This window comes from Athene noctua, chromosome 5, assembly GCF_965140245.1.
Source record: "Athene noctua chromosome 5, bAthNoc1.hap1.1, whole genome shotgun sequence".
NCBI classification, from domain to species: domain Eukaryota; kingdom Metazoa; phylum Chordata; class Aves; order Strigiformes; family Strigidae; genus Athene; species Athene noctua.
The window spans coordinates 67372438-67395654 of NC_134041.1; the positions used below are offsets into that span (position 1 = coordinate 67372438).

Genomic DNA, 23217 nt, shown 5'->3' on the forward strand with positions numbered 1-23217 from the left:
CCCTCTCGCTCCGATGGGAGTTGGAGCCCAAGTGCTGGCCCTGGCGCTGCTGCACCCCAAAACCGCTGGTAGCCACGGCTTTGTCCACACTCCTCAGAGGTGCAGCGGTGGGTCAGGGATATCCCGCATCCCTCCTCTGTGCCAATTTCAGTCACATTTTCTATGAACCTGCCAATGACTAATGCCAAGTAACTCTGTTATCTTCTGCTTTATCTCAGTAGGAAAAGCTGTGAAAATATTGGAACTTGGGTCAAAAATGCAATAGCCCCAACCTGCAGGGCAACTTTTCCATGGCATCTATGCAAGCAGTGACATTGTTTTCCAAGCTGTGTAATGAAAATTCATGGGGACAGTGATGTTGTGCACTTATCTGACCCTCAGGCTTACTCGAAAAATTCAGCCTCAAGACTATTTTTTTCCTCATAATGGCAAAGCTACTTAGAAAAAACTAACCTGATTCTTGAGCCCTTTTGCTCAAATTTAATATTCAAGGCAGGCACCAAGACTGAAAATACTGGGACTACACCGTCTGGGTTACAAGTACTGGGAAACCAGGGGCTGGAACAGAAAATGTCAGGCAACCTTAGCTTCCCCTCCAGTAACAACACCGATCAAAACCCACCAGCCTTCCATCTCCGTGTGGAAGAGAAATAATGTGATCAGCATTTGCACCTTCAGCCCTTCTGGCCCAGGGGTCAGAGCCGTGAACTTCTGGGTCTGGGGCTGCTGGTGTGGATACAGCTGGTGGCCGTTACACTCTGCTTGCTGAAGGGGACGTGAGTGGCACTTTCAGAATTCTCCCTGTTCTCACCATCATACTGTAACGTCTCCTCTTGCGAGTTATCCAGTGCAGTGTCTGGAGCAAAATTAAGTATCAGCTCTACGGTAGACACTTGGGTTTAACGTTCATGTCCGAGGTCACACAGTTCAGACTTCAGCATGTTTTTACCTATTACTCTTCACCATTGCCACTGGCAAACTTTTATATTTGGATGTAGATTTGCCCCCTTCCCCCCCCCCCCAGTGTATAGATCTTGTTTGTCTGAATTTACCAAGTACCAGCACTGCACAGTTTATCTTTGCAAGATGAGCTCATGTCCCCTCCACACCTCCCCTGCTCTACAAAGTGGTTGGCAACGCGCATCTGCCCTCAGCATTCGTACTGGGCTGCTGCTTCGGTCATTCCTTGCTTCCTCCAGTTGAAAACATTTATTACTAATCAGATGTTGCCTTTTGCTGGGATCAATCAATTCTGGCTCTGGATAAAACAGCAAAACACTGGCTGCAGTCAGGATCCGCTGCCTGAAACAGCGTGGCCCGCGTTCTGCCTCTGCCGAGGCGCTGCCCTGCCCCGGTGCCGGGAGCGACCAGTGCAGAGGGCGCGGGGCTGCGTCGCGTCTGCTCGGCCCGCACTGCCCCGCATGCACCCACGGGCCTAAAATACTGTTACACCTCGCTTAACCTTCAGCATTTCTTGGTTTTGGAAACAGCTTCTATTATAATCTGTTATTGGGCAAGTCAGCTCTCAGGAATTCTTTCGAACGTGCTTTATAGATGATGCTGTATTTCATGTTCCTGTTTTCTCAGGTTCTGCCCGCCTCCTTCCCTGGAGGAAGGCAGGGGGCTCGCAGACATCGGCCCAGTCATCGGTCGACCGTGTGATGCGGTTGTGACACTTCCATGCTGTGGTGCTCCCCCTGCCAAAGAAACTGGCAGAGGATGCCTGTGCTGTGGCACGGTGACTGCTGCCTGGGCTCCTCACAAGTAACTTCTTGGGGTCTGCAGCCACTTCCTTTTCTAGTTTCCTGTTCCTGAGCGCTGCCAGACTCTTCACCTGGATGCCATATGGCTCGGGATCCCTTTCCAACTGGGTGTAATTTGACACAGCTTCCTCCAGCATACCCTGACTTTGATGTAATCGCTGTGGGCTGAAATTTGTAAGACTTGTATGCCAAAAACACAGCACAAAATGTTCCCCCCCCCCCCCCCCCCCCAATGTTCTTTTTTCCTGTGTGTTATCCTGTCAAGATACATCAGGGTGGTGTGTTTGATCAGCTCATCTTTGGTACCTCTGATGGCTGCATCCAGGTAAGATCACGGTGCCTACAGTGCAACTTCATGCAATAGTTGTCTTGGGAGTTGAGCAAAGCCTTGGAAGGAATTGTCGAGTCCAGCAGGGTTTAGTGCCTCTGGGCATGAGCACACTCTGTGCCGCATTTTTCTGTATGTCACAGCTCTCTGGAGGCCGGCAAGTCTCCCACGTCTGAGGCAGCCTTCCACAATTTTAACTTGGTTTTTGTTTAATTGTGTATTTAATTTGTACCTTCTAGCAGAGAAGGCCAGGGGTCATGATCTAGCAGAGCTTTTGTCATTCCGCTACCTGAGGGAGTTTGCCACAGAGAAGAGGCTGCGTGGGACTAACCCCTCGTGCCCCCGGCAGTGACCGCCCAGGAACACCCCCTGGCACCGGGAACGGCGCTGCAGGACGCTGGTCAATGCTTCCCCAGGCCAGTAGTACTTGACAGTATTTATTTTCGCTATTGAATAGAGAACGATTTTGCCTTTCTTTCACCAAGCAGCGGTTTCTCAGACACGGGAATCCGCAGAAGTCGCTTGCTTTTTTCGTTGCTCCAAGCTGTTTGATTCTGTGTGCGTTTCCAGCCGCCCTGGCCTGGCAGCGGGTATCGGGCCCCTTCTCTAAGCCGCATGATCCGTCACTTCGGCGGTTCTGCTCCCCACCCTTGCCTCCTTTCCGAAGCCCCTTCCCGCAGTGCACTGGCCGCCTGGCACGGCCGGGCCTGGTTCCTGCGGCCCCGTGCGCCTGCGCTGCGGAGGTCTGGCTGCTGGCTCCTGCGCAGGGCTACCCACAGCCACCACAGGGAAGGGGCTGAGCCCAACCGCCTCCCTCTGCGGGTGGAGGGAGCGTAACCCGAACCGCGGGGCCGGGAGGGCATCCCTGAGATACCCTGAGATACTTCTGGGTCACTCAGCTTGCCAAGGAGGGGCCAAGGGGGTTTTCTGCTGCCCACGAAACCTCACTGCAAGCATGAGCAGAGAAGCTCGTTTGCCTGATGTATCTTTAGCTTGTCGTTAACAGACCATGAGCACACGTTGTCGATTACGATGCAAAATACAGTAATTTTTGTGTAAAACACACCTGAAGGCCCATGTGGGACATACGTTTCCTTTGCCTTGTTTGGAGCCGTCTGTGATTATTTGCTGCCTGTCAGACTCCCCTCCCTGGGGAGAGACAGGCAAGAGCTGAGGAGAAGAGATGTTCTGCCGAGGAGCAGTAACAATCTCTATTTTTCGGGGGGGCACACAGTTTGTCCGTCCGAGCCCCCTCGTTCCGCGAGGTGTGGCCCCACTCAGCCTGACGGGTGGGTTCCCCATCACCTCTATACCGCGTGTGCAGCCCAGGGGTCCCCCCGCCGTGCTCTGTGCCACAGCACCCCCAGATCTGCCTCCACACTTTGCTTTCCCCTCAGATTTGTGTATTTGCACGGTGACTCCAGCTCGGGTTTCCAGCTGTACCGTTTCTGAGCTCTTTCGGCAACGGCCCCGCAGCTCCGAGCCGCCGTGAGCCCCCCCCACGCCCCGTGCCATGAGCTCCCGCACGTTTTGTCCCCGTTGCTACTCAGCCACGAAGTATAGATAATCTCGGGAGCCAGCTATCGCCTGATTTATCACTTCTGTCCTTCCTTGAGCAAGTTACGGAGCAGACTCCCCTGGCAAGGGGCGCTTCGCGCGCCGGCGATGCCTTCGGTGCGCTCCCGGGCTCCGCGTGGGCCGCTTCGCCCCGCGGCTCCGCGGGTTCGGTTCCGCCGCGGCCCGCAGCGCTCCGCCCGGCGCCACCGGCAGCTCTCGGGGCTCCCGATCCTCGCGGCAGAACCTGCCCGGGCTCTGCCGCCGGCTGCCCGCTGCCCCCCCCGCCCCCCGGGCACGCTCCCGCCCAGGTGAGCGCCGCCGGCCCCGCCAAGCCCGGCCCAGCCCGGCGGGGCCCGGCCCCGCGCGCTCGGCCGGCGCCTTGGCGTTGCCCTTTTAAGAGCGGCGCGGGGCCGCCGTGACGTCGCGCGCGCACAGCCCGGCCCGGCCCGCCCGCCGCCGCCAGAGCCGGGAGCGGCGGCGGCAGCAGCGCGGAGCGCGCAGCGCCCGCCCGGCCCGGCCCAGCCCAGCCCCGCCGAGCCCAGCCCAGCCCGGCCCGGCCCCGCCGAGCCCAGCCCCGCCGCGCCGGCACCGGCCGCCCCGTCCCGCCGCCCTGCCATGCGCCGCGGCCCGGCGCCAGCCTCCGCCGGCGGGAGCCGTCCCGGCAGCAGCGCGACGGCGGCGACGGCGACGGCAGCGGCGGGCGAGCGCTGAGCGAGCGCCGGTCGCCGCGGCCCCGCAGCAGCCCGCAGGGCGGCCGGGCCCCGCCGCGGCGCGGATGTCCGCGGGCTGCCCGCAACGGGAGGACTCGCCGCCGGCCGCCGCCCCCCGCCCGCGCTGACGGGGCGGGCCAGGCGCCCCCCGCGCTCCCCGCAGCGCCCCGCGCCCGCCCCCCGCGCTCCCCGCAGCGCTTCCGCCCGCCGCCGCCGCCGCCATGGCGGTGAGGGGGGCCGCGGCCGGCGCCGGGGTGCTGCTGGTGACGGCCAACGTCGGGTCCCTCTTTGACGACGTAAGTACCGCGGCCGCGCCGGGGGACACGCGGGAGGGCACCGGGGGTGGGGGGGACACACACACCGGGGTCTCCGCCGGCAGCGCCGCCGCCCCCCGTCCCGCCCGCCCCGGTGCCGGCCGCACTCCGGTGCCGGCGGAGGGGGCTGTGGGGGGGTCCCCCGGTGGCCGCCCCGTCCGGCTGGCGGGGGCGGGGGGGGGGGGGGGGCGGCTCTGCGGCCGCTGGAAGCGCGACCCGCGCCCCCGGGGAACGCCCGCGGCCGGGAGCCCGCCCGCTGCCGAGCCGGGACACCGGGCGGGGCGCGTCCTTCGGGCGCGGATTCTCCTCGAGTGTCCGGTTTTGGGGTGCGCTCGCCCTCGGGGGGTGCGGGGGGGGAACTGTGCCGCGGGGCGCGTCTCCCGCGCAGGCTGCGGCTGGGCTCAGCCCGGGCGCTCCTCGGAGGCGTCTGCCCGGCGGGGCGTGAAACCCCGCGGGAGTTCCTGGTCAGCGCGGGGCGCTCGGGCGGCCGCTCGGGGTATTCCTCATCCCGGCAGATCGGGCGAGCGCAACAGTTGGCGCGGCGCGGCGCCTCCCGCGAGTCGGTGTGAATTGGGGCAGATGTTTGCAAGTGCCGGCTCCCCGGCCCCCGAGGCTGCGCCCGGCGGAGCCTGGCCCCGCGGAAGGCGCTGGCAAAGCGCTTCTGGAGCCCGGTTAGGCCCGGCCCGGCCCGGCAGGGCGGGGGGCGCCTCGGCCGCGCCTGGTCCCAGCTCGCGGTGCGGGTGTTGGGGCTGGCTTGGTGCGGGGGGGCTGCCGCGCCCAGCAGGCGGACAGTGTGCTACAGCGAGCCTGGGGGGTTTGTGCTCCCCCCTCCAGTCTTCCAAGTTTGATTTGGTGGGTTTTTTTTATCCTCTTGAAGGCTGACCTGAAGCGCGCACTTTGATTGACAGCTGTCTAGTCAACGGACACAACTCATCTTTTCACCAATTTTAGTAAACCTTGGCAAATTGTCACCGCGCTTATTTTTACACTTAAACGTGTCAGTTCTGATTAAAGGAACGCTGTGGAAACGCTCATTTCACGATCGTTTTCCTGAGCGTGGCCCCAGGCTCGTGCAGTGTCTGTGAGCAGAGCTGCGTGGTGCTGGGCGGGAATCCTGCGGGTGATTCCTGTGCTCCCCTCGCCCCGGCCCGCGCCTGCACCTCCTGTGAGCTCGGCCCGCTGCCCGCCCGAGCGCGCTCTCCCCAGCACTGTCACCGGGGTTCCCGTCCCGCCGGGCTGTACCGTTCCCCCGCTGTTCCCCGCTGGCGTTGGGGACCCGCTGGCATCCCCCCAGTTGTTGCTTGTCATTCTGCGTGACCAGAGAGGGGAACACTTCTCCTCTGGCAAGCGACTCTCTTGAGATGAAAAATTTAGTTTTCTCTCACAACCAAAGCAGGCTTATTTGGATCTGTTCCCCTGCAGGGTGGCGAGTCGAAAGCCTGGTCTGAGCTCTTGTGATTACGCTTCTGGTTTGTTACTGTTGGAGTTGGGACTGGCCACTGCCCGGTCAGGTTTCTGGAGTGATGTTGGTGCAATTGAGGCACAATAAAGATGACTTTAGGTTGGGTTGTGGGCTTAGCTTTCGGGTTGCGTGTTGGAGCTGTGAGCGGCTGCTTCCGCTTGTTGGGCTCTTCCTATCCAGGTGAGGATTAAGTGTCTGCTGTGGCCTGAAGTGATTTTGGTTACCAGCAAGGACTCCTGCTGTGACAGACGTCACCTAAGCTGGGCTGCAAAACCATTGCTGGTTCCTTTAATCCGTTTTTTTACCATTCCTGATTCCAAATTTCAGTTGGTGGTACCTATTTTGATTAACTGCTACATTTTTAGTCCAGTTTTGCTGGACCTCGAGGCAGTGTAATGCCCTGCCTTGTCAGGACACGGTGCAGAAACCCCGAGGGGACAGGATGGTGGGCTCCGAGCTCCCCGGGGTAGCACAGTCCCACCTGCTGCGGCCCCGGGGTGTGACTGCGGGCTGGGGGCTCTCTGGGAGGGTCCCTGGGTGAGGTGCCCCATGGGAGGGGGGTGGGGGTCTCTGGCTGCTGGAGCTGCCCAGCCCCTCCAGGGCCGCACTCTCGTTCTTACCCCCCACGGGTGGGACTTCTGCTCCCCCTTCCCGCTCCAGCCAACCCCCGTGTCTTGGCTCACGACAGACCTTTCTGTGGTTTGTTTAAAGCCTGAACGTTACTGCATGGCAACAGCGTGACTGGCACTTGAGATGTGTTTTGTGTGAGTGCTCTTTGCTTGGCCGGCACATGCTGTGCGTGCGAATGCTCTAGAGACCAGTGTTTTATGGAAGAATAACTTAAAATATTGTTGGTAGGCAGGTTCATCTGGGTGGGACAGTCTTTCCTAGATCACTGGTATCACTGACCTGGCTGTGCTTCTGCAAAGAGGAGAAAACTGCCTTTTTTTTTTCCTCTGCAATTGCCAGCAGCAAGTCATGATAACATACTGGTTTGCTCCTGCCAGCCATCCGCATCCACTAATAACCTGTTGCAGTGCTGACCTGGGAGCTCATGAATAAACATGTTAACAATGAAGAGGGGCTGTGCTGGGTTTGTTTCATTCCTCCAGTAGTTTTGCTGCTTCATTAAAAATGTTAATGCAGTATTAGATCTTCAAAGTTTCATGAGCACGTGCACCTCATGAATATGAATGTGTATGATTTTTGGTACGTTCGTGTTTACGTAAGCATTTAATGTTTGTCTTGCTGTATAAACATTTCCTGTTTTTATCACAGTATACTCTTGCTAACAGCAGAAGCTGGAGTTCAGATTACCCATGGGTTGCTCTTTCCTTCCCCTCTCCTGCTGCCCCTGCCTGGGGCAGGGGGGTTGGACTAGATGATCTTCAAAGGTCCCTTCCAGCCCAAGCCATTCTGTGATACAAGCCTCTCCCTCTTCCTCTCCCTCCCCAGTTCCCTTGCTTTCTTTTCTCCCTCTGTTTTTGCTGACAATGTTTCACATTTACCTTTTGATGAGCCTAACACTGTAGTCGCGGCAAAGTCGATCTGCCTGGCCCTTCACCGCTTTCACCGTGTGGGATTTTAATTACTTGAACGTGCTGTCGTTTTCCCCGACCTGCTGCATCTTCTGCGTTCCCTTCGCTTTTCAATGGCTTCATGCTGTTCGGTGTTCCCTTGGGGCAAAGACCCGGGAGCCGGGTGTGAGCAGGGGCCGTTGGGGCCCGGGGAGCTGCCGGGCACCGTGAGCTCTCCCTCCCGAGGGCTGAGCGCCGGGCACCGGTGGGAAGTTGTGCCTTGCCCTGGCATCTGCAGTGAAAGGCCTCGAGCCGCCCTGTGCGACCCCCCCGGGGACACCCTGGGGCTCGCGGGGGATCCCGGCAGCCTCTGCAGGGTTTCGAGCAGCGGGGAAGCATTGGGGTTTCCCTGCAGGGTGGTTCAGCCCCAAGCATGGCGTTGCGGCCTGAGGAGCAGAGCGGGCTGGGTTGCAGACGTGGGTCAGGCCTGTCCTCAGCCCAGGCAGGCCCTCCTCCCCTGCCTCCACCCTGCCCGTCCGCAGGTGCCTCCATGGGACACGTGCAGTGGAGAAACCTCCCGTAGGCGTGTTCCCCGTCAGCGCCGCAGAGGAGCTTCGGGTGTTTCAGCTGGATGGAGGCTCGTGGAGGTCTTTGCAACTCAGTTCGTGTTGTTGTCTCAGCAGTTTTGTTACTGTTTGCTGCCCGTTTGGCTGGGCACAGTCACAAATGTCGAAAAAACACCTCAGTGCCCACGCTTGAAAATCGCATCTTACTCTGTTTCAGATTTTGGTGACTAACAATCCCCGGTGTTTAAACCTCTGTGTGTAGATCTTTAGGGTAACGATTTCCAATAGGCCCAGCAGACTTAGCCATGCAAGTTCCAATGTTTCTGCTTGGGTTGGAAAATAGCTCATTTCTTCCAGTTTCCTTTGAAATTGGAATATATGAACCTGAGTCAGGTAGGTATTCTGAAAACATTTCCTTCTGTCTTCATAGCAATGGATGGAGGTGGCTGTCGTCTAACAGGAGGTCAATGCAGCTCGTCAGTCCTCAGGACAAACTTAGGCCAGGATAGAAGTGTGACAAGAAAGTTAAAAGCTGAACAGAATGTGTAGGTTTTTTTAGTTTAAAAAAGGAGGAGAGAAGGCAGCTTAGGGAATTGCTGCATGGTGCTAGAGTACTGGTACTCAAGATCTTCAAGTGACTAACAGCGTTACGGCCCTACCCGTGTTTTCTCTGCCTGTACAAAATACTGACTCATAGGACAGTGCCCAGATGGGGCAGTAAGCTCTTCCCAGGTGGCCTTAACCTCCACTGCATTTGGGTGAAAGTCTCCCGTTCTCACACAGTGCATAAAGAGGGCAGGGGTGGAATTTCTTGTCCCAAGTCTTGTTTGTAGTATTATAAGTATGCTTACTGCTTTAATTCTGAGCATGAACTTGGAATATCCTTTACTTCTCGTAAGAGTTGAAGTCCAGCCATTCAATTTGAAGTAGAAACACTTCCCATAGTAATTTTTAAAAGCAGCCTGCTCTTCTGATGGGTGGTGATCATGGTGTAGATGTCTCGATCACAACTGATCTTAATTTTCTGATTCTGAAATAGTGGGTGTAGTTTTGGTTTGATATTAGATATCTGTGGATTTAGCTGGTATTATGTGATAATGATAAGGGTTCTTTTGGCTTTGGGTTTGTTTGGGTTTTTTATTTTTATGTTTCTTCTTTTCTTCCCAGAAATAATTATTTGAATTTTGTGGAGTATTTTAAGTGTGGCAGGATGGAAAATTATTAATTAGGTTTTGATTTCTAAATAGGTATTAAGACTAGCATGTTTCAAGTCAAAGCACCCTTTTTTCTTCAAACCATAGCTACTAGATTGAGTGAAAGATAACGTTTGATTTGTTGTGGGTTTTTTTAAAAAAATACATTATTTCGCTGCTGAGAAACACTTATTCCATCCTTGCTGTCAGGCTGTGTTGATGTTATCTGGAGTGGAAGAGAAAACTAAACAAATGTGCCCAGATAAAGGCAATGTTTCTATGAGATATGTAACCGCACGGGAGTATTTCTGCCAGATTCCGTGGGGCTGGCCGTGGCTGTGGGCCCTTGCTGGCGGGGAGGGCTGAGCTGAGGCTCGTTTTCTGGCCAGGCGGGGGTAAGGAGAGCAGAAGCCTGGGGAGGGGGCCAGGGGCAGGCGGGCGAGGAGGGCCTTGGCCTGGCCGCATCAGGGGTCTGTGTGCTGGGGAGCAAACTCCTCCTCCTGTGCCCCCCCAAGCTTGCCGGTAGCTGGAGAAGGAGCCCTGGCCGCCTTTGGGCCGGTCCAGCTGGGCTGGACGCTGTCCTGGGCTGAGCCCGGGGCCAAGCCCGGCGCTCGGCAGCTCTGGCCGGCTCCCCAGGGCGCTGCCCCCAGCCCGGGCTGTCCCTCGCCTGCTGTCGGCGATGCCGTAAAACTCCGCGCTCCCGACCCAGGGCTTCCATTTTAGGAATACGTACCCTTAAGCCATAATGCAGGAGGCCATCCAAGGAGTGTTTTTCAGTGTGCGCTATTACAGGAACCCTAAAAATAAGTAATCTCTAACTTCTCTTTATCTGTTTCTGCACTCCTCGCTTTCTATTTTCTGGTTATTTTGGAGTCGTCCTTCTGATTTTAATTTTTTGTTGTGTGAGTGCAATTAATTTCTTAAACATTGTTGCCGCCTTTTGTTTGTTTGGTTTTCTATGGAGGAATCTCAAATCAGCATTTTTCTTGGTTTCTGCTGTACTCGTGCTGATGCTGGTTTTTAGGAGACTCCTTGTTTTACTCAGTTCTAAAGCCCCTCTGCAGGAAGAGGTAGATCAGAGTTCAGTACTACCAGAAACCTCTCATGCTCTGTTGAAAATGGTTATGGGGAGGAGAAAACTGGTTTGTTACCCTTTTGCAGTGTTTGTGTGTTTGAAAGAAAATATTTGTAGTAATTGAGGGATCTGTGGTATCTTGAGAATTCAATTGTTGGTAACACGTTACCAGCAGGATGCAGCTGTTGGCCCAGATGTGCCTCTGAATGAAGCTGAGTGGTGGCCCAGCGTGATGGTGTTCATGTGTAGTTCTTCATCTGGTGCTGCGAAAAGGTCTGTTGGTTTGAAACTCCCTCACTGCCCCTTGTTTTCTTTTACTTCTGCGAGCGGGGCCGAGCTCCGGCGGGTGTGCTGGGCAGCTGGAGTGGCCTAGGAGGTACGATGGGGCTGTGCCAGCAGTGACGTCCACACGGGTCCTTGTTACTGAAGCGCTTTTTCCAGGTAGATGGGGATCACTTGCAGCTGTTGATACTCGGGCTCTGAAAAATCTGTAAGATAGCTGCGGGCGGGGGGTTGGCACCAGTTTATAGCTCTTTCTTTGTTTGGCCTTCAGGCAGGTGACTGTGTCAAACAACGTCCAGCGAGAGCCATGTGCTCGCAGGTGTGTGCTTTTGACAAAGTCTCTTAAATCCTTCCCAGCCTGCTTGAAGATCTGAATACTTGTTCTGGTTTATAATTCAGCTCTCAGTTCAGGCTGATGACAGCACACCAGTGTGTGCTGGCGGGGTTATTCCTAACCAGTGTCCCCTGCGCTATAATAAGCGGTGATGGGTGAGAGTGAGTTGCAGGGCAAATTCCCCTTCTAAGTCTAAATGAGGATCAAGACCTGAAGCAGTCGTGCAGTAAAGCAGTGACACGTTATTGTGCATCCACATATTTGGAATTTAAAAGCTCTTTTCTGATTTGCTGAAGACGATTGGAGCAGTGATAGTACAGGCAACATGGAGGGTGGAGTTCTTCCTCCAAGTTGGAGTTGTATGCTTAAAAAAACCCCAATTTTTTCTTTAACAAAAAATAACAAATTTTCTTTTTACAAATATTTTTACAGTTCTCTGAGCAAAAGAGTTTTAATTAGGAGCTTGTACAGTGTTTAGCTTCCCTTAAGCAGGAAACCCAGAAGATTATCTTGCAGACCATCTTTCCTCTCCTTCTGATTAAGTGTTACCATTAACAGCAAGAGCACATGTTTACACGAGGAAGTAATGGTGGCAAAGTGCACTGTATAATTACAGTTTTCTGTTAATGTGGTTTTATAGCAGGTGGAGTAGAGTTAGCGTTTTGTAACTTGCTGGGTTTCCACAAATTGCCAGTATATCAGTGCGATGGTTTAAGAGGATTTAATTCCCAGAATATTTTAATATGAAATTATGCAATGGGAGTAGGGTACCATAGGAAGAATGCTGTACGCACGGATCCGTTAGTGTATTAGCTTGTATGAGCACTCTCACAGGGGTCAAATTGTAATGGTTTTGTTGCTGTTTCAAAGTTCTCATCATAAATTTTCTTACCACAGAATTAGACTTCAAAGGGAGTTGCACACAGAATACCAGTCCAGCCCTCGGATGTCATGATTTTTCTAAAAGGCTGAGCTGTTGTTTACTTTCTTTTTCCCTTTTATGTTGTTTATTTCATCATACTGTTTATATCTTCCACCCGCTGCAAACGTATTTCCTCATTTTATCTCAGATGCTTTCTTTCGCTTTCTCATGCTGTGTATATTTATCTCCTCCTGAAAGCTGTCCCCTTATTCCTCGTTTACTATTTAAAGTGAGGAAGTCACTGAGAAAAGCAGCTTTTTCATTTGCAGTTTTGCATGTGCCTCCGAAGCCGTCGGAAGGCGGGTTTGGTTACCCGGAGCACGTCGCTCGTTGCCCCCTGAAGCAGGGATTGCACGAGAGGGATCTGATTTATTAACGCGTGTCCGCGGGGCGGGGGCGTGCCGGGGAGCGAGCCCGTTGGAGGCAGAGCCAGGACAACGTACTGACGGTGAGGTAGCTCCCTTGGTGTTACAAAACTGTCCCACGTGGGGCTTTATCTCAGGCTTCGAAATGTCGTTGCGCTGCCTTTAATGCAATGAGTGTCTTGCTCTCTGTTGAAGAGGCGATCCCACGAGGTTAAACTCTTCTCACCAGGGTCGACCAACGCGCCGTTCCTTGGCTCCCTAGTGAGAGGAGGAAGTCAAATGACTGAAGTAACTGGGAAGACAGACTGGCTCTGTGTGTGTGCTCTGGGAGTTGTCTCCACGCCCCCAGAAGATCAGACGTGTTGGTCGTAGCTTTACCTTGTCCTCTGCCCCTAAACTCTTACCTTAAGTTGGAAAAAAAGGAAAAAGTCAGGCGGGCATGGCTGACTGCCAGCCCGTTGTACGCTTTTAGTCAAAATATATCTACATTATGTAGCCTAATACTTCATTGGATATTTTATAACCACAGAGAATGGGGAGTGGCCATAGAAAAACAACACTTTCTGCCTTTGGTGACTGCTTGAATAGCCTATTGCAGAGTCATTTAACATCTTTTTTGCATCTTTTATTACTGAAGTAGCAAGGAGTCTTCCCCTGATTAAATTTCCAGGGAAATATGTTATTTCATAGTGTGGAAAAGGTCACATTAAGCACAATAATCATTAGACTGGGGAAGAGTGAGTATTAAAAGTAAAATATTTATTTTACTACCTTTTTTCCCAATGGTGTATGGTAGTCATTCAACACTTTTAGCACTGTTTTCATTATTTGTACATAGTTTTTTAGTGTAAATGTACTAGTTAACCACTTTCATCTTCAATATGTTATTGGAAAAGATGTTGAAGTTAAAGCATTTATTGACAGCAAACAAAAGTTATCATTGCTTTTATATGGTGTTTTGAAGTCAGGTTTAATTGATTGTTTTCACTGATGTCTCCAGGTTGTTAAACACTTCTCTTTATGACTCAGTCAGCTTTAACAAATACTATCCTTGAAAGCAGAAGAGAAATAATTAAAAAACCCATGCCCTCTGTGCAAGTTTTCTCTCATGGTATAGGTAGCTTATGTGGTTGTTCAGATAGCTTTTAGGTGGTGTGACTGATACTGATGCCTAGGTATTTACCAAACCTGAGCTCAGCTTTGGACCTGCGTGTTTGCAACACGAGGTGATCCTGACAACCGGGGGATGCAGTTACAAATGCACAGATGCGACAGGAGAAACTTTCATTTCACGTTGTGGTTTGTGACTGGAAGGATTTTCACTTCAGATTTTGGTTTGTCCTCAGGAAAACATCTCCTGGTCTTTTCTTGCACCTTTTCCCAAAATGATGAAAAGCTATCCTGCCTGTATTCCTTGCCAAATAGATGTTTTTAAATGCCCTGCTGTCCCTACCTTTCCTGTCTCCTTGATTTTCCCTGGGTTCATCGCAGTTTCTCTTCTAATGTAGCTCACAGTGTTGTAGAAGAGGTTTTAATGTGACATGAAGTTGTAGCAGGGATAGAAAAAGAACCCATAAGCTGAAAAAAAGTGTTTGAGAAGGAGCAGCAAGGTGATGGTACGGTGTGAGCTGTACAGGTCTGCCTTCTGCCAGCGGTGTCTGGGGGGCTGGGGCTCCTACCGAGGCTGGCTGTGAGGGAGAGCTCAGCAGTCTGGCCCAGGTCTCTGGTTAAGCTGAGCTTTAGGAGCGAGGTGTCGCTCAAGAAGGAGGAGCCCAGATCTCACACACAGGTGGTCTCATTTCTAGGTCAAGCACACGTTTCTGTATTTGCCTGCTGCTTGAGGCCACAGCCAGCAGCCCGGCCCCGGCGCGTTTTGGTGAGGCTGCCCCCCGCCAAGCGAGCTCCCTGACCAGCCTCGGACATGCAGGGCCCCCAGGCTGGGCACGCTGAGCTGGGCACGCTGAGCTGGGCCCGGACTCGCTCGCCCTCCCCTGGACACCCCGCGGGAGCCGGGAGAGGCTTCAGCCTTCATGTCCCCTGGCTGTGCTCGGAGCCTCGGGCCCCCTCGGGCGCGTGATGGGGTCTGGCTCCGGCCATCGGCCGTGGGCCTGTCCCGGCCCCTCCGAGGCATCGAGGGGGGAAGCCCCAGGGCAGGAGGCAGCTGCATGTCACTGATGGTGCCCGGGGGATGTGGCCATGTGGCGCCGAGGCGAGTGGAGAAGCATCCCTGTGCGTAGGCAGGGCAGCATAGGGGGCACCCGCTGTTTCCCTTCGCCGCGGAGCCGCACGGGGTGATCGGCTGAGGCACGGGAGACGTCAGTCCTCCTGCAGGAGCCTGTTTGTAAAGAGTTTAAAAAAAGAATCTGGAATTGCCCACTGTTTTCAAAGCCTGTCTGCTGCTTGCTGTTCGTTGACAGCTCCAGAAGTGCTAGCAGCACAGCATTTAGTCACTGGGAGGAACCCACATTTGTTCAGTCTCCAGAGAGCCAAAATTAAAAAATGTTAATTTGCAATGGTTTGCTGATGCACATACAGAAGCCGTGCACTTCTCTCTTTCAGGGATGTAGGAGTAAAGTATACTGAATGGCGCTGAAACGAGGTTGTTTGGGTGTTTTTCTTTGCAACACAAAATACGTGGTGTTACATTGAGCACAAATTTGGAAGCGATAGAGCATTAGACTGCAGAATGGGCGGCTGCAGATGGCTGCAGGGGACAGCAGTGCTCGGCATGGCTCGGAGAGGGGCCACACGGCTGGGACCGTCCATCCCGCAAAACAACCTGCAGAGAGAACCAACTGCTTCAGGGCTGAAGGTGTTTTCTGGTCACTATCAGGAGGAAGGGTAGCTTGGTGGTGGGAACACTGCTCTAGGCTCTGGAATTTGGGGTTCAGTTGTGTTCAGCCACAAGTGTCCTGTGGCATCGGATCCCCCAGATGACTGCACCTCCAGCTGCCACCGAGGGCGTTCCTGGGCTTGTGGTGGGCTGCAGACACAGCGTCCTGGTTCTCCCTCCCAAAATGGGAGAATTTTAGAGGGCTGATGTGAAGGTTGTGAAGTTGGATTGGTAAGGTGGACAGCAGTGATGCTGTGCAAGCAGGTGGGAGTTGCTCCTCAGCTGGCGCCGGCTGTGCCGTGTTTCCCTCTGAGGGCTGTGTGCCTGGGGTGAGTGGCAAGCTGTCGGGGGTAGCCGGGCGGTGTGGGTCATGGGCGAGACCCAGGGCGATGGCTCATTCCTTCCCCCTTAGTTTGAGGAAGGCAGAGAAGTGCCACGTACTGACTTCAACACAGCTTGTATGGGCATGCACCACGTTACTGGAGAAGTTCCTGGCTAAACAAAGGCTTAGTTAATAGAAGCTGTATGAGCCTCCTGCCTAGCGAGAAGTTCCTTTGGCTTGTGCAAGCTCAAATGAACGACAAGACTAGCTCTTTAGATAGACTTTAACAGAAAAAGTTTATCTGTACTTACAAAAGTAAGTTAAAACAGGGAAGGATGCTCCATCGCGCTCTGCGTTTTGGTAAGGCTCGCAAAGACTGTTTACAGGATGTTCAGAAACGTCACCTTTCTCTAGACAGTTCAGAGCTCGTGAAAAGGCCTCCCCAGCACACCGCGACGGAGCGGCCGGTCACAGGCATTAGGTACCATGGGAACACGCCGTATCCAGAACTCTGTTGTGCTGTGCGCAAGGCAGATCTGCCTCTACTTGTTCTCTCTGCGTTTTCCAGTTTCCATTGCATTCTTGAAAAGAGATTTATTTTTTTATTGCCTTTGAATGTATCAGCAAGCCACTGCATATTAATGGATGGGCTCTTTGGAGCAGCTACGTGCCATTAGCTCTGCGGGCACTGCAGCAGATGAACAGTGAGGGGCAGGCAGGCTTTCTGAGTTGAAGTCTTTTAAATGATCCTGTGGGAGCTGGTTTTGAAGTTTTTGTTTTTCTGGTGTGGCAAACTCTAATATTAGAGGCTTTACCAATCCCAGTGGGAAAAGCAAAACTAGTTTTCCCATAGGAACATATCAGAAATGTATGCTGAACTCTCTTTGGCAGTGTCATTTACATGTCAATCAAACATTAAAAGAAATTGCTCAAAAATCACTTGAGGGAATTCTCCTTTCATTAAGTACCATCAGCCAGCATTAGCTATATTTTAATTACTTTGGAATTCTTGTTTATTTAGGGACAGAATTACTGTTTTTCTTGGACTAACTGGGCAGTGAAGACCTTTATGTGTAATGTTGGACAAACAGCTGTTGTTTGACCTGTTATTGCAGCAGATTTGCACAAAGGAGGTTCCTTTTGACAAAAGCATTGGCTGTCTGTGTCCCTGACCTCACCATTCAAAATGTGGTTCAAAACCAGCTGTTCAAAAAGTGTTGGTCTAGAATTCCTATTGCACTTTTTATTGGAGGAAGAAATGGAAGAACTATTTTTTAAAATTTATTTTTAACTTCAAATGTTGCCAGGCACATGAAGGAGTCACGAACTGGGTGGAACGGTATGATAGGACCAACCCACTCACTTCAGAGAACTGGACATGACCCAAAAATCTTCTGCTAAAGCAAGTTTGTTTTCATGAACTGGCAACGTTGTTTTTCTGGGCTGGAAGGACAGACCTTATCCAGGCTTGGCTGCTTGCAAGACTGCGAAGCCAATTCTCATTTGTCTTGTGGGATAGCGATTTCTAGCAAAAGGGAAGCAAAGCCTTCTCCCTTCAGCTATCCGTGCTAAATACTAAAGTATTTGTGATTTATGACCACTGTGCACCTTTTACTTATCTCCACAAACAAAGGTCTTTAATATAATTCAGGAAAAAGTGGGAGAGGAACTGATGCCATGTGGATCTACTTGTTACTACAGGCTATCAATGCCGTTGTAGTCTCACTGAAGTGAGCGTGTGGAAAATAGACTGTATGCCAGGAGTGGTGAAGGCAGAGCTGCAAAAGCCAGGTGAAGGGATATATCCTTGACTAAGTAGGTGGAATTTTGGTGCAAGGCTGGCTTGCTTGTGCTGCTTAAAATAATGAACTTTTGCTGAACTGATTGGCTTTTCATTTGTATGTGAATATTCAGTGAAAATCCATATTAAACAGATAAAAGGTTTGATTTATATTATGTTCAGAGCAATGCAATAGAAGTCCATAAGGAAACACCTTTCTAGTGCCTGGGGGGCCCAGCACTGGCACAGGTTGCCCGGGGATGCTGTGAGTCTTCATCCTTGGAGGTGCCCGGGAGCCGTCTGGACACAGTCCGGGGCAGCCGGCTCTGGGTGACTTGTGTGAGCAGGGGCCCGGGCCGGGTGACCTCTGGGGGCCCCTTCCAGCCCCAGCCAGGCTGTGACTCTGTAGCCACACTTCATGCATTTTTGTTTGTTGTTGCTGATGCTGTTGCCTGTCGCTTTCCAGCACTTGGAGAAAATGACTGCCTACTTCTCGGTTCATCTTTTTGTGGCAAATCCTTGTTCCCTTTTTATCTGCTTTTCTGCTGTGGATGTAGGCCACTTCCAGAGCTTTGTAGAGTGACCTGGGTCCAGGAGCTGGAACACATGCATTTGAAAGCAAAGGCTGTCCTGCTCTCCTGAAAACTTGAGGCAAAACACACACGTTGTCTGTCAGCTTATAAAGCTTCTCTAAATCTTCTGAAAGCTTCCTCCTGTGCTTTATAAGTGTGTTGAAACCAAAGTCTCCAAATCAGGCTTTCAGCTGTGATTGGGTTTTCTTTGTTTGATTTTCTGCTGACATTTCAGTAGCGAGTAAATGCGCAGTTCCTCATTACTGGAAAGGTAGTGGGGCTGGAAGAGAGAAGTGAGATGGTAAGAGCAGTGGATCATCTCTTCCAGGGGTCACTGGAAGCTGAAGACCATGATATTTACCCAAACAGCAAAGGTGTGTGATGGGGAGTGATTAGATAGCAGAATGGCTGCTTTACTTATGTGTTTTGATTTTTTTTTTTTTTTTTTTTTTAATTTTTATTCTACCACTGTGCTTGCAGTATTACTGTTTGTTACTTGAAGGATGATAGGTCCAAAGAACTGAGTTGAGAACTGGAAAGAAATGATATCATAGTACAAAAAGAAAAAAAAAAAGATAATTCATCTTCTATTGTATATTTTTGTTCAATTGCCTGGTAAGGCAATGCAAGATGACCTGCTGTTCATATTTGCAGTAATTCATCTGGCATAGCAGGAGTGCAGAGAGTGACGCTCCTGCCAGTATTTTAAAAGCCTCTGAACCGCTTCTGAGAAACGGCATGTCCGACAGGCCCCACGGCGGTGTTAGTCCTGAGCGCAGAGGTGCTGCAGAGGTGAGCTCGGCTCGCCCGCCGTGCTCAGCAGGACCGGGCTCGCCCGGCGCCGTGAGGCTGCCCGGCATCGCCTCCAGCAGCAGGGCAGGTTCAGACCCTTCCCTCTGCTGAGAAAAATTCCACATCTGATCTCGGATTTGACTTCTGTGTGGCTTAAGGATGTCACCTAATCCGCAGCTGTGTCCTGGTGCGGCTGGGGAGGGGTGTGCAGCCCCTGGGGAGGGGGCAGCAGGGCCAGCCGAGCAGGAGTCACGGGAGCTTTACTGGGGGTGTCCGGGTTCAGCTAGGATAGGGTTAAGTTCCCCTGCAGAGAAGGGGGAAGGGATCTCCAGTCGGGTTATTCATACCATGCTGACCTCAGGTCCATGCTGACCTCAGGTCCGGTCGCTGGAGCGCGGGAACTTTTTCCTTTGTGGCTTTGGTCGCGGGGAGCATGGGGCTGTCTGTATCCATTGCGGTATTTCTCTGTGTATCTTTTGTCTTGTTCACTGTTATTGCTGTTTACTGTTGTTATCATTGCTACCGTTGTTGTTCAGATTGCTTGTTACACTGTTGTATTAAATTTCTTCTTATCTCAACCCGGGGTTTGTGCCCTACTTGTGTCCAGGGGTGGGGGAGGGACAACGGCAACGTGGTCTCCGGTCCCAGCAGGGCTTACACCAACACAGACGTCGAGTGGCTCTGCAGGATCTGGGGACAGCGCAGGCAGAGGTGCCTGGTTTCGAGGATGCTCTGGGTGGCAGAGCAGGGCGAGGCCGGTGGAATCTCCTGAGGCTGCGGGTATTTGCAGTGCTGCCTCTCCATCTCTCCCTTCCCTCTCGGAGCTCAGTGCTTGAGTCTCGGCTCTTCTGCAGATTTTGCAACCCCTGACAGCCCTCCCCCAGCCACCCCTGGCTGCTGCAGAGGGAGGGAAGGAGGGAGAGAAGGCCAAAGGCTTCGGCAGCCCTCGAGAGCCCGGCCTTCTGCCGCCGTCACAGGCGGCTGCTGCTGCCCATGGAAGGGGCTTCAGCACAGCAGCGGGATGAAGTGATGCAGAGGGAGAGGTGTAAGGGAGGGGCTCATCAGCGGGGGTGATCCTCCCCTGCTTTGGGGGGCTGTGTAGCTCCCTATTGCTCCCAGTCCGTCCCTCTGTGGGGCTTCTGCTTCGCCTCCGCCTCGTTGTGGCCCCTCTCTGCGGAGGGGCCGTTCCCGAGCAGGCACACGAGTCCCGCTCTGCGGGGTCAGCAGAGGCCGGAGCGGCCAGTGCTTCCCTTTCCATCAGTGCCCGGAGCAGCGAGGCTCACCAGGTGGGACGTGCTGCAGGCAGGCAGATAACCTCAAAGTTCAGAAGCAATTCTGAAGCTTGTGGGTGTTTCATAGGAGGAGGTTGTCCCAGAATCTTCATTAGGAAAGTTAATTGTGCTTTTCCTTAGCAGTCAACAGCCTGCAACCGGAAAGTATTTTTGCAGCTCTGTGAATTCTTTGTTGGAGGACTCTGTCTTACCTGCTGCTCGAGGTTGACAGCCATGGTTTCATCCTGAAAGCCTCTGCAGGGCTGTATCGTGGAGACTGCAGCAGGAGGGGGTATGCACCATGAATGCACAGAAGGCTCCACTGTTCAGAATAGTTTGTGATTTTTTAGGTTCAGCTCCTGCAATGGGATCCAGAAGCGGGGACAGAGACTGGAGCAGAGCAGTGTTCCTGTTAGAACCACAGCCATCTCGCTGGAATGGCACACAAATGCAGAAATCTTAATGAATGTCCCGAATAAGAGACATTCATTAAAAAAAATCCAAAACAACCAAACCCCAAAAATCCAAACCCCCCAAATCCCCAAACAAAAGTTAATGTTATGTAGGCTCATACTTGAAAAGAATATTGTTACTGCTTTATCTTCCAAATGTAAGAATAAACCCATGGTGTATTTCCTTTAGTGCTGGTGAAAAGCCAGCTTTGCAGTCTGCAAACACTTGGATCACTTAATTGTGTTCTTCAGAGCTCCTTAGAGCTTTTGTTGAAAATTGGAAAATATGTTAGATAGTGCTTTAACTAGGTTTGCTGGAAATCTACAGATACTAACACTGTCTTACACGATGTCATCCTAGAGGGAAGTTCCTCAGGCTGCCCTGGATTTTCAGAAGGTTCAGGGGTATTTTAGTTTAGTAGTATTAGTAGTAGTAATTTTCAATTAGTTGAAAAATGTGAAGATGATATCCAGAGATCTCAGCAGAACTGAAGTTCTTACACTGTCTTCACCGCACTTCTTCCAAAACATCTTAATTAAATCCATGAACTTAAAAGCCTTAAGAAAATGGAAATAGGTGTTTGCTCTCATTAAATGGGTATATAAAGAAGTGGGAAATCTTCAGAAGATTATTTTTTTTTAATATGGGAATTTCCAGTAATGTTTCTGAAACAAGACATTCATACAGACGGCTTATTAGACTATTCCATGTGTTCTGTTTCATTTTTCATGCTTTTCCTTGCTTAAAATGGGTATTTTCCCCTTAGTAGTATATTTTAAGCTAAAGAATGTGAAGTTTATGGTGTCTGTGCTTAAAGATTGGAGGTGTTCACATGCTTCCTCTACTATTTGCCTGATGTTTCACAGTAATGTGTTCCTTTCATTCACGTGTCCAACCTGATGTATACCCTTTTAAGTATATATACATTTCATAAAATAACTGTGGAATTGTGCAAGTATTTTTCTCTAGAGCAGTAAGGAAATCATAATGTGAAAAGACACTAGGTAGATTCATCAAAACCAAACTTGAAATTGGAGGATTTGCTTTAGTTGACTTTTCCATCTTTCTCTAAACACCAGTGGTGGCTTACTATGGGAGCCAAATGTGTGCTTTTTCCAAATAATTTAAGTAACTGTGATTTCAAATGGCATTCTTTAATTCATTTTGGGAATACATGTTATCAGGTCTCTGAGAAGAGATGGCAGAAACTGCATTCCTCCCAAAGTGATTGGTTCTGTATCCGAGGGAAAATACTGTTTTGAGTACTGAGACCTTTGAATAAAAGGTCTCCTCACAGGTCAGCGTACTCTGGAGCAATTTGCCTTTTTAGAGAACTGTGGCCCTTGCCTGTTCCTGGAAAGCTTATGCACCACTTCCCTTCCCTCAGAGGTGAAGGGCAAGCTGAAGGAATGCTGCGAGGAAGGTACGTCTGCTTTTGTGTTGTGGTGTTTTCTTTGGCTGAGTGTTGTGGGTTTGTAACGTCTTCCCTCTGATCACTGAATCAAGTGATCTACAGGAAAATTTGCCTTTAAAAAAAGTAGTAAACCAAGTAGACTGTGGGAAGTCATAAAACGGATAATCGAGGGGCTGTTTGGCTTGTATCTTAAGGTGATTGGTGGAGCCGCTCAGTGAAATATTACAGCCCTTTCTTTCAGTTCGGAAAACTCTGAATTGCAGCTTTCTTTGGTTACCTGTCAGCATGAGTGGTGGTGGGGCAAGCGGGGCTCTGAAAGAGACGTGCAGAAATAGTCCTTACACCGGTGCTGCTCCCCTCATTTACGGCGAGTTTTTGTCCTTCACTGCCATTTGCTGAGGCACTGCACTGTGAGCTTTGTGTACGTGCTCTGGCTACACCAAAGGGCTGGCTACAGGAGCTCAGGTTTCCACGTACATCAGGGAACAGCGTGATGGGGATTTACCTCCAGAGTGTAGAAATCTGGCTTTGTTGTTTGGGGGGGGGGGTGGGGGTGGTGGTGTGTTGTTTGGGTGGTTTTTGTGGTGGTGGTGGTGATTTGGGGGCTGTGTGTGCTTTGTTTTGTTGTTTTGTTTTTGTTTGGTTTTTCTTTTTAAATATTTTGAAAGGGACTGACTCCTGACAATGAACTTCAAGAAAATGTGATGCGAGCAGGTGGTGATAAATACTGCCATGGTGAATTTTATTTCATATGTGTTACTAGAGAGATTGGTAAAGCTCTTCAGTCCTCTTTATCCTCAGCTGGGTTTGAGAGGGTAGCCTAGACTTCATGGCGGTGTGTTTTCTTGAAGCAGTGCTCACCTGTCTCTCTTGCTTCTTTTCTCCCCTTTTTATTATTGCCTATGCTTCAAGGATGGATGAAATTGAAATTCTCTTGTCTGAAGCTGTGCTGCATAAATATTTCTGAAGTATATTGCAAGCTCTACTAGTATTTAGAAATGTAAAATGGAAGTAGCAACTGAACTGAACTAAGTATAGTATTTGTGATTATTTAAGCTCATGGCACGTGGAGAGCCCAGTGACAAGAACAGTTTGCAGTACAAGAGCATTGTAAATGAGTGTCTGCTGGGAAGACAAGGTCTCAGTATGGTTTTACAGACCTTCCTAAAATTCCAAGCCTGATGCTTGCTGTACTCTAGGTTCTGTGTTTTACCTTCTGGAAAAATGCAAAGCAAATGCCAACAGATGTGGCGTTAACAAAGCTCATTTAAATTTCCTGTGCACCTGACAAGTGAATAATTGCTGTGTGCTCGGTTAGCAGAGCCGGAGGTACCTAGTGCTTGGAATATATGTTCTGCACTTATAGAGCCTGTTCTGTGGTTTTGCTCTTTT

The 23217-nt window shown here is 51.4% G+C and overlaps 1 protein-coding gene across 3 annotated transcripts in view; it reads left to right on the plus strand.

Annotated features, from left to right (window-relative positions):
- The first annotated feature begins 4512 nt into the window (after positions 1-4512).
- INPP5A (inositol polyphosphate-5-phosphatase A) overlaps positions 4513-23217 on the plus strand; it is a 245053-nt gene continuing 226348 nt past the window's right edge. For all 3 annotated transcript variants that reach the window (XM_074908024.1, XM_074908023.1, XM_074908025.1), the window contains exon 1: positions 4513-4654. In XM_074908024.1, coding sequence (XP_074764125.1) covers positions 4580-4654 — 75 coding nt within the window. In that variant the 5' untranslated portion in view covers positions 4513-4579. The remainder of the gene's footprint in view (positions 4655-23217) is intronic.